Here is a 12,232-nt window from a genome sequence, read left to right as displayed (position 1 = left end):
AAAAGATTGTACCAATTCTTAAACTAACGCAACGCACTTGCGAGCCTTTGGCACTTGGCAATATGAGTATCCATAGGTGATTAATTGCCCGTTTGCCCTCTGTTCTATAACAATAAATAAAGATGTTCTGTATTAGTGTAGACTTTTAAAGCGTCAGCAGCTCCTGGTCTATAATAATGTGAGCATTAAAAATCAGACGAGTTAAAGGTCGATGGGGTAGCTGTAAAGTTTTTATATGCTTTCTACGTTGTGGAAGGTCGGATATAAATTACGTGTTTTGTTGGACGCATAATTGCGCGGGAGTCGTTAAGTTGGTAAAACACTGAAAGTAACTAGCTTAGTAATTGTTGCTAAACAATATTTTTTATTATAGTCTTGTTTTACCTGAACACAAAATACAAAATGAACTTATGTAATATAAGTACAAAACTTAATGAACCACCTCGTGTTTTTAATCTGTGGACTAATTAATTAACAATCTGTGTGGTATTGGTAAAACTTGACTTGACTAAATTCCTCTTGATTTTAAAGACCAAATTACTCAATATAAATTAGCTCTAAAGCATTGTAACATAGTATTATACTAAGATTTCTGATAAATATTGTGCCTACATGATTAATATAAATGCATCAATGTTTTAATATAGATCAGTATTGTACCAACACTCATATTAAATAGTCGTGTCCTGTAGAGCCTCGTTTCATTACAATACTCAGTACCTTATAAGGAAATAGAATACCAAATAAGGTACAATATCACCAATATATTAACTTAAATTCTAGTGAAGGTAGTTGTCAATTGTCAAAATCTTTTGCAAACTCTGACTCTGACATACGTAAGAAATGGCGGTTGAAACTTAGTCCGCTCGCGTTACAAATGAAAATATGTATACTGTATAATTAATGTATAGTATATATTATACTAACACATCCTTCGTGAAATTAACAAACATAAATATATTTAAACATCATCATTTTTTTATTTTTAATATTATGGCAATAGTTTTAACTTTATGCCAGTTTCAAGTAAAAACATCATCATTATTAATATATTTCTAAGACTTTCTTCAACATAAATTCTAGTGAAGGTAATTGTCAATTGTCAAAGTGTTGCGAACTCTGACTGTGACAGATGACACTCAAGAAATGGCGGTTCCCGCGGTTGAAAATTTGTCCGCCCGCGTTACAAATGCAAATACACTTTATAATTAATTTATTACGTGGCTTGGATTACTTCGAATGATGAAAATACGATAATGATCTGTGCGTAGTTCGTATCGTTTATCAAGTGATTTTACGATATAATACTTACAATGCAATAAAGTCGGAGTATAAATAGGACCTCACTTTACAAGTTTATTGTGTAATATTACGATTTTAAAGAACGTATCGTTGGATTTACTTATGTAAGAAGATTTACTATATAATAAATATTTATAAAGATGTAACCGTTTTTAAATTATTTCTTAACTCAGAAATTGATTTGTTTTACTTTTGTCACAATATAAATATATAATTTAACAAGAAAAAGCGAATAAAACTTTTGGCGCCCAAAATGATTTGGCGTGTTTTAAGAATAATAAAAACGTGTTCTACAGTTAATCTTATTGTTACAGGTTGGTTCTCAACATGCAGCTGTCGGGGCGGAGCGCTAGCCACTCCTCGGGCGTCCATATCTGCCTTGTTGCGGAATCGAGCTTTCGCCCTCGTGTCTCCGCGAGCCATATCTGCATACCGGGCGAGGCCGACCTCAGGTAATTATTATTAATGGTCTCAAAATATTCTTATCTTTTTATTTCTTGGGAGATTTGGAACGTAAAAAAAGAAGGTATATTGAATATTCGATAAGTTTTGGTTGGTTCAAATTCATTCGCCACGGCGCGGCAGTGAAGGATCGAATTATTTATTATTTATTAATAACTAGCTGACCTGGCAAACTTCGTTCCGCCCTTCAACCTTATAATATCGTTGTTACTTTAATTTAACTTATTTTAGGATTTCATTAATGTTAAGTATTACATTAATACAACTCTTTTGCAAATACAGAAATGTTTTATTGCTTGCCATTGCGAAAGAAGAATGGCAGTTTTACACATTAGGCATCTTCTCTCTAGCGTCAATATGGCGATACTGCATGTTAAGCACTTTCTGATATCCAACATCTTTTGATCAGGATCAAAGCATGGTTATGCATCTCCTCATTCACCTCAAGATCGGAATTTCTTGAACTGACACGAATTCGACGTAAAATGATGCGGAGTTTTGTCAACAGATGGCACCATATGGTTTTTGCATTCGTAAAATTTATTTATTTATCTGTTGTTATTCGATAACTTATCCGATATTTTATTGGTTATTCTGCTATTCGGGACAGAAACAAATCCAACAAATAAAAAACCATGGCAGTCGGTCCAGCCGTTCTCGAGTTATAAGTGTTGTAACAAACACGACTTTCTTTTATATATATAGATTAGTCCAGACACATTTTGGTTAACCAAAATTAATAGTGAAAATTAGTCCAGACAAGAATAATAAATATTATTATTAATACGATAGAATTACAGTTTATAACGCATTTTCATATTACGCGATTTGAGTCCCTCATATAACACGGGTATTCCCAATATAACGCGGGGATGACACACGTTATATTTCTGTACTGTGTCATTTGTTGTTTGTACGCACTTATTTCGTTCATTCAAATCCCCTTGAACGAGAAAATTTAAAACGTGTTACGTGAATAATTTGTACACGTTAAATGGGGTCATACAAGCGCGTTATGCGGGTATCTTCTACGACGCGTTTCTTATAACGCGGAACCAACGTACCGTGTTATAGGAAGGATTTCTACACCGATAATTCTATGTTGTGTTAGTAAAACTTTTACTATAAAATTAAGGTTGTATGTAATGTAAACATAAAAAGCGCACCAGATATCGTGTGTCTGTGTATTGAATAATAAAACAGGAATAGAACACAAAAAGTATTTCTTGAATTTTATTTGTCCACGCACGCTAATCTCCGAAATTAATTTCATGCAGACCAACTTTTTTTTTATTTTTTACAAAGCTTTTAATGCTATATGTATTTACAAAGAAAGTGGTACATTCAGATTGATTAATTATAAAAGAACCACAAAAAGATCCATATAATAGGCATGCAAATGTCATATTAATTATCATAACGTCATAAGAACGCGTAAGTTTAAAGTTATTTATAATTGTCAATACTTATGGTCTAAACACTCTTTATAAAGGCACTTTGCCTTTAACAATTTAATCACCTTCCCCTTTAAAGCAGTCGGCAGTGATCTACATCTTCTAGGAAGGTGATTAAGTAGTTTGATAGCCATGGCGTATTTTTTAAATACATTGTGGTGCAACATGCAGCCACCCACAGCCGTGTTGGTTCCCTGGGTAGATAGATACAGGCAAGAATCAACAAGTAATAAATGTGTCGTATCATTTAATAATGTTAATTTAGAAGAACAAAAGGAACACCATCTAGTAGATTTATATGAATAGTGGAGGGTCATCATTTTTGTTGTCTTCAAGTAAAACTAACCTTCTGAACTTGAATCGGATCTGTAGAATTAGGAAATATATTTCAGACAGCGGTCGTGTGGGAGCGCAGTATGAGAGAGCGGCTGCAAGACCTGGGACTCCTCTTCGCCTGGCAGGGGTCTTCGCTGATGGCAGTAAGGCGAAAGCACCGAAATATGCCCAACTGATCGACCCTCAGGGGAATGTAAGTAGGAAAATCTGTTTTCATTAGATTTAATACAGGATCTGTCCAGGGGAGAGAAAACAGACTTAGAACAGAATCTCTCTTTAATTGTGATTGGTCAGACGGAAGAATTATCATGATTTTGATAACTGTATTTATTCTACACTATCAAAATTCTTAGAGACGGGGGGGTAATGGATCCGCATAGAGAATCTCATATAATGATAATAAATCTTTTTATCCAGATCATAACGTATTTACAATAAGTCTATAATATTATATCCAGCACCAGCTCCTCAACCCCTTGTGCCAAAGGCCACCACCATATTTCTCCTATCGCTTTCATTGCTAAAAAATTAAGTCTTCGTACCACACAATTCCAACTTTGCATCAGTTCATAGATTAAACATGTGTCCTTAGATCCCATCATTAGTCCTTATTTTAAATTATGTATTTATTTATTAACACTTCGTTGAAGTCAACTAGCGGCTTTAGCTTTAGCGATCTCTTCCAGGCAACCAAAAAATTTCACGTTTTATTAGTAACAATTACGCAAATATAATTTTAATTATATTAGTATATACAGTTGGTAAATAGGACTTCCTATCGACCATACATTTTATATGACAAATACTTTGACATATAAAGTTGCTGAAACCCAAGCCTATATCATTACATAAGTGTTACTACTGTCGTAAACGTTTAGACGTATAATTTTGCTAGGTATTTTTACTACCTAAGTAAAACATGGCTTATAGATACTGACGACACAAAGTATTAGTTTACGTAATATAATAGTTAATATTTGCAAGATTAACGGGTCACGGGTTGCTAGTTAAATATAAATTTATGGACATACAATAATTTATAACAGCCATAAATAGTAGCACCACTACAAAACCCGTATAGACGAACCTCCTTTTTTAAAACCAGAAAAATAAACTTTCAAATCACTATTCTAAATTTAAAATTGACCTATAATTTTAACGTCTATGGACTGCATATAAAGCCTCTTTGAATCTTAAAAAAGTTTTTATAAAAGGAACAATCAGTTCGCACCATCTCTAAAACCGTATTGACGAAACTCTTTTAAAACCAGTAAAATAAACTTTTAAATCACTATTCTAAATTTAAATTGAATCTGTAGTTTTAACGTCTATAGACTTCATATAAAGCCTCTTTAAATCTTAAAAAAGGATCAATCAGTTCGCACCACCACTAAAACCGTATTGACGAAACTCTTTTAAAACCAGTAAAATAAACTTTTAAATCACTATTCTTAATTTGAAATTGACCTCTAGTTGTAACTCTACAGACTACATATAAAGCCTCTTCGTGCAAAAACCTTTTTAAAAAAGGAACAATCAGTTCGCTTAGGAATTTCCATCGAAGCAAAGCCAGTCGTTAATACCGACATCTATTAATCAACTCTTCAGAGGATTCACGTCTAGGAACAATGCAAAACAAAAATCACGAGCCCCTAACATCGGTTCTCGACATTGATGTACGTAATAATTGGTTCTAGATGTGTTATTACTGAGAATAATTTATTTTTTAAGCGTGAAGTTCTAGTTTTTGTAATTGCTTTTCAATACGCACTTACCGCAATATATATAATTATAAAGCTGATATCTAAAAACTTTAGCACCACCACTAAGTGGAATCAGCTGCCCATTGAGGTACTTCCAAACCAATTCGACTTAGGGTCCTTCAAGAGAAGAGCATACAAATTCTTTAAAGGCCGGCAACGCACTTGCGAGCTGGCACCGGGGCCCATAGGCTGCGGTATCACTAAACATCAGGTGAGCCTCCTGCCCGTTTGCCTTCTATTACATAAAAAAAAAGTTTTTTAAACATTCAATAAAATATTTAAGAATTTTTGCTATTGTATCAGTTTCGGTTAAGAATAAAAATCCTCGCATCATACAAACTTACAGATTTTATTTAAAAAAAAAACAAATGACATTGTTCATAGAGCTAATAGGTACAATGTACATAAATGAATGCCAATTTAAACAAAAAATTCTCAAATCAATGGCCCAATTATTAATAGATGCTTTAAGTATCTCTCGCCGCGACAAGATATTCATAATTGTTCCTGGTTCGTATTAACACGAATTATCTGCGTAAATCGCCAATCTTTCGGGTTTTAGCTAACTATCATACAAATTATGAAGATGTAGACATTACCCACGTTTACCAAAAAGGGTGTGAGAAAATTTGGGAAGTGGGAAGACTTTGATTTTATTTAGCAGCGGTAACAATCTTTTTTTTTCTCTGCAATATTAAGTTGTCGTTAGTTTAGTATTTTCTGTTTCTTATATTTTCGTTTATCAATGTAATCTGTTTTTGCTTTGTATATTGTCTAAGTGTTTTTTTTTATAGTATATGTGGCTGTTACTTATAAATAAATAAACCAAGATTTGTATGCTAAATCTTCTCTATTAACTACAACAATGAAAAATTACTGTGATTAAAGTGTTTCGGATCGAGTTCCGATCGTTATCGTGCAATAAAGCCTTTTTGCTTCAAAGCTGTGATCTTAATTATAAGACTTTATTGCTCCGATGCTAGGTTTCTTCTTTTTTACTATAAAATAAATGAGCTTCAATGGATATCGATTTGTCATACCCGTATTCTAGAAGCAAACTTAAAACTTGCTTCAAGTTGACAAAAACAAAACAGCAGATTTGGTATGAGATAGGCATTTAACAATGGTTTTCTTCAAATTGATCAGCTCACTACCGAATATCCAGATAGGTATTGTTTAATAAAAAAAGTTTAAAAAGCTAAAATGAAATACAATTAATACAAAAAACGAGACGTAAACATTACAACGGAGATTTTTTTAAAAGTATAATATGAATGAAATCAGTAAATAAACTTTATTGTTCAGTAAAGTCTATAAATGAATTTGAAATAAAAATAATACTACACAAGTAAGTATGAAGCAAAAAGCTCTTTAGATATTTCCCTCTTCCCATTGTCAGTATGCTGTGCGTCTTAAAATTTCATAGCCACATAAAATAGCGATCAAACCGACAACGCGTTCGAAATTCAAAAACGAAGCACTAGATTAGACACTCGAAAGAACATTAACTTCTCATTCGACAACCCATAGTATGGCTCAGCAGGACTACGGTAAGGATCGCACAAAATTACTCCAAAACGAATTACTTGAAAATAAACCCTATGCCCATAAAAATAAGGTCTAACGCAAACGCAAATTGAAGTAAAGAATTTGAATGCCCGACAACGTATACAATGCGCCCGGATTGGGGTAAACGAACCTTATTCCCGGTGAGTAAGAGTGCTTTTGTTAGAATATTATTGTATATTTCTGCAATATGAGGGCAGTGTCCTTTGTGAACCGCGTTGCTAGGACGAAGGTATAGGGGTGTCACGATTTTGTTTTTTCTTCGTTTTAGAAACGGAACGTCCAGTTATTAAGGTACCTGTAGAGTTAGACATTTTGTATGGATGTTTCAAATATCTATTAAGTTGGCATAAGGGGCCATTCAAGTATTACATAAGCAGATATACTGCAATTTATTAATGCAATTGCCTAAAAAATTGCCTAATTTAATTTTAAAAAGAAGTGGAAAATAAATATAGTTTAAAAAAACTATAAAACACGCTCTTTGCCATATTTTTCGTCTATCGAGCAACCCACGCTTTTTCACAATAAAACCAGTGTTTTTTGTTCATTACCATTTTTAGCCTAAATTAGGAATTATTTTTCACTTTTTAGTTTGATGTGCTTTAAAAGCGTGTTTTATAGTTTTTTTTAACTATATTTATTTTCTACTTTTTAGTCCTAGCAGCAATACGTGTTGTCTCAATTTAATCGTATTGCTTTGTGGACTTAAAAAAAATTTCATTGTTTTTTCGAGATAAACCTATGAAATTATTATATTGTCGCTGATTCTTTATAAGTGTACAAGTTAAGTTTGAATTAAATCTGTCCGTTTAAAGTGGGTCAAAATCGAGTCCGAAGGAGTCGGTTACATACATACATACAGGTGAAGCTAATATATAGCGTGTAAAAATAAAAAAAATTCTAGTATAGAAAATACTATTGACGTAATCACCGAATCAAAGAAATTGTTAATACTTTATAGGTGCCTCGGTTTTTTTAAGGTAGTGTTTCCCAACGTTGGGCCCACGCCCCACAGGGGTCAATTTGATAGGTTAGGTTAGGTTAGAAAATTTATTAAAATTATTTGTCATTTGAATTTCAGTTTTTCTTTATGTTTTGAACATTTACTTGCTGTGTTTCGTTAACAATTAGTAATTTCTTGCGTTCTTAAGTGAACAATTCAATTGTTTAATATTAAAAATTATGTAGGTTACAAAGATGGTGTTACAAAAAATGGTGTTACGCCAGATCAATATCAGCATATGCTCCAGTTCTATTTATATGACTCAAAACTTCTCGATTAAAAAGAGTAGCGGAGAGTGTCATGCCAGTTGTTCTTGCCCGCTCTGCGCCCATGACTTGCGTGGTTAAGGTAAACTTAGAATCAATAATTTTTTCATAATGTTATTTTGAGTTTGAGTGAAACCGCAAAATTCTACTGGTAAAAATCCCTTGCTAGGTTAATATTGCTGCCAATTAAAAATAAAATAAAAATCTCATCAATCTATGCTGGAATGCAAGATCCATTAGAGCGAGCTGCCTTTTTATCGGCAAACGAGAGCAGAGCTAACTAATAGCTTTCCTGACCTTGCCGAGGTCGGAGTAATTACTTGAGATTTTGTACGAATAGGACGGACAATTGAAACGAGCTGATGCTGGCTAGGGAATAGCGATTTTTGAAGTTATACTTCTTTTGGCGCGTTAGGGAAAATGATGAAAGTCATTTTTTTACGATGCGCGCGCACACCATACCGCACAAGTTAACACAAAAATCGGCACCGTGAAGTTAGCTATAGTAAATTTTTGCTATTGTTCGTGCGGTTTATCTACTAACTTAGAATTAAAGGCGAAAGATAAAATTTTTGAAAAGATTTTTATCTTTTTAGGCCAAAGAAGTATAACTTCTATGACCTAATAACTTAATTTTAAATATTAATAACTTTATTTCAGATATATATATATGTAGGTTTAGAGTTAGTATCTGAGTTGCTATGTAAACAATACAGTGGACCATGGACAGCATGCCAACGTTTTAACATATGCCATGTTCTTTGTGATGAACACATTCAGGATACCATTGGTGCTATGCCTTCGATGCATCAAGGGTGCCTTTTTGAAGATGAGAGACAAATGGTAAAATTTGCAGAACTCCATGTGAGGTCATGTACTAATATGAAATATACTTAATGTAATCCTTATAATACTCGAATGTATATTTACTAGCTGACCCGGTAAATGTTGTTTTGCCATGTATATTATTTCTAGGAAACACTTTTTTGTTCAATAAAAATAACTGTATCTACATATAAAAAAAATAGAGGTTGATCGTAGAGGGGTGAAAATTAAGGGTTGTATATATTTTTATCATTTAGGGGTTTGAAAGATAGATATTTGAATTCGGCTACTATCTATATATATTTGAAAGATATATATAAATAGTAGCCGATTCTCAGCTTTACTGAATGTGCATAAAAAATTGTATAACATTCGGTCGAGCCGTTTCGGAAGAGTATGGGAACGAACATTGTGACACGAGAATTTTATATATGTATATAGCGATTTCATTTATTTATATACATACTAATACGTTGCACGAGTAAAATTTCAATAGTAAATAATTTTGCGACATAATTCGTTTATATTGGAAATTCGTTGGCGTAAGTTCTTTTAGTCTGGTAACCAGAGGTCAATTGAAAATTCCAAATTTTCTCCAACCAGCGTAAACTTTCGACATCAGATTTCAATGAGGTCTTCTTTTTAATGATAAGGGTTTTGTTAATATCATCAAGTAACGTTATAAAATAATAAGAATCAGCCTATTTAGGTCTGGGCCTCAGGTTGTATCTATCTATATCATGATCATTTTTTAATCGAATAGGCAAGTTAGTGTTCAGCCTCCCGTGCCTGACACACGCCGACGACTTTTTGGGTCTAAGGCAAGCCGTTTTCCTCACGATGTTTTCCTTCACCGTTCGAGCGAATCCTAAATGCGCACAGCGAAAGTCCATCGAACCTACGACCGGGGATCGAACCTACGACCTCAGGGATGAGAGTCGCTGAAGCCTCTTGGCCATCACTGGATCGGTTTTGGGACGAATATTACGATAAAATATAGAATTATAGAAAATAAACACTAATCTAAACATTCTCTGAATCAAAGTAATATATATATTTAATTGCAAAGACGATATCACAATCCCAAAATATATTAATCAAAGTACCGTTAATGAATTCTCCGACGATCTGATAACATATCAATGAAATAATGTTAAAAGTATCTTCAATATAGAGTGATCAAATTTATCTAATATATAAAATTCTCGTGTCACAGTTTTCGTTGCCATACTCCTCCGAAACGGCTTGACCGATTTTGATGAAATTTTTTGTGCTTATCCGGTATCTATGAGAATCGGCCAACATCTATTTTTCATCCCCCTAAATGTTAGGGGTAGTCCACCCCTAAATTTTTATTTTTATTTTTTAGACAAAATTTTTAATTTCTATTTTTTTATGATACAACATTAAAAAATACATACAACCCCTAATTTTCACCCCTCTACGATCAACCCCTATTTTTTATTATAAATGATATACACATGGCAAAACGACGTTTGCCCGGTCAGCTAGTATAATATATACAGCTTCAGCAGCTAACGTATTGGATTGATATTTAAAAAAATATGTTTATTATGGAATATAAGATACAGGTATCACTTATTCCACGTCATTAAATTCAGACATCCCTACTCATACGTACAAAACTCTCGGTACTCTACTATATAAAAATAAGTCGGGTTTTCCTTCCTGACGCTATAACTCCAGAACGCACGAACCGATTTCCACGGTTTTGCATTCGTTGGAAAGGTCTTGGGCTCCGTGAGGTTTATAGCAAAGAAAAATTTTAACAGAAAAGCGGGATCACCAAACGAAATGTTACATAAAACGAAGCCATCTGGTGGCGAAACGGAGTTCGCCGAGTTTGCTAGTCTTTTATAATATCAAATCTGAAATCATCAAACAACAATTATTTTAAAACAAATATCGCAAATTAATTAGAAGTAGCCTGTATAGCACTAGTCCCAGATATTAGAAGATTAACCCACCGTGCCCTAGTGAGTAGATTCTGTTTTAAGGCACAGAATATTTGCCTTTTGCATCCTCAGCTCGGTTGCAGCTCTAAGTAGTAGGCACGTGAGAGCCACAATTTTTTATCGACGTATGGGAGAAATTTTGTAGCAAAATCGTCACGTTTTTCGGTTACGCGCCATCTTCTTCTTGTCCCTACCACGGTTGATCCGAAGAGATTCGAAGCCATTAACAAAAATAACAAAAATATATAATAACGATAACAATGATAGTAATAATTCTATTACAATTAATGAAATTCTGTAATAATCTTAGTAGTAATAAGGTAAAATGAAATAATTGTATTTGTATTCATGTCTATGATAATAAAAGCCTTTTGTTAAACTTTATTTAACCAATTTCGTTAAGTTGCATATAGTAGATCATTTTTCGAAAAATAAGGTCATAAAGAAGTTTCACACGTGTACGTGTGTACACCTAGTAACTATTAATTACTTAATATGTCATGTGGAACATGGTGTAATAGTTGCAGCTTTACAAACATTGTGTAAAAAAAAACTTTGCTATTAAAAAGAGTGGCGGAGAGTTTATTGCCCGTTCTTCCCTTGATTTGAGAACTATAAATGTAAAATTAGACGCATTTTATATGTATTTCTTTTTGGGAATTATAAGTGTACATTGTGTTACCTAAATTAATATAAAAAAATTGTAATCGTGATTAAAGAAGCTTAAATCTAGAACACAAAATAACAAAGTAGTCAAAATGAGCACCTTCAACAAAGATAGAAATCAAGTTATAGGAACTTAATAAGATCTTAATAGTACAATCACATACAAAGTCACATCATAAATTCCCACTAATGAACAAACAATTGATTGAATGCAGGAATGCTCCTAATAGGAAATGGCCCCAAGAGTGCCCACCACAATAAACAATATAATCTGATATTATTTACATACAATAATACCTTTCAATAAGGTCGAAATTCGCGTAACGTACTCTGGCATTGTTATTCTGTGACAGTTTTTATCGTCACGTTTCGGCCAGCGTCCATCTAGCAACGACAATTCTGTATACTGTATCGTTGATAGAAATATAGACTTTATTCAGTGCATATAAGGTCCAATTTAGTTTTGTTAATATCAACAAACGACGTTAGGAATACACCGAAATGTAGCGTAATGTTCAAGCAATAATGACTCTTATTTTCTAACGGTAAAGTTATATGTTTTACTGCAGTTTTAACAGCACGGTCAACTTTGAACTAAATATGGGACGTT

At 33.3% G+C, this 12,232-nt stretch overlaps 1 protein-coding gene across 1 annotated transcript in view; it reads left to right on the top strand.

Annotated features, from left to right (window-relative positions):
• The window catches only part of LOC125050337, a 95,575-nt gene that overhangs the window by 73,813 nt on the left and 9,530 nt on the right, over positions 1 to 12,232 (top strand). Inside the window, exons 3-4 of the mRNA XM_047650097.1 lie at positions 1,617 to 1,754; positions 3,611 to 3,747. Of these exons, the coding sequence (XP_047506053.1) occupies positions 1,617 to 1,754; positions 3,611 to 3,747 (275 nt within the window). The remainder of the gene's footprint in view (positions 1 to 1,616; positions 1,755 to 3,610; positions 3,748 to 12,232) is intronic.

Source organism: Pieris napi, chromosome 6 (assembly GCF_905475465.1).
Source record: "Pieris napi chromosome 6, ilPieNapi1.2, whole genome shotgun sequence".
Lineage (NCBI taxonomy): Eukaryota > Metazoa > Arthropoda > Insecta > Lepidoptera > Pieridae > Pieris > Pieris napi.
Note: the sequence above shows the minus strand (reverse complement) of the source record. Positions and strands in the feature narration are given on the sequence as shown.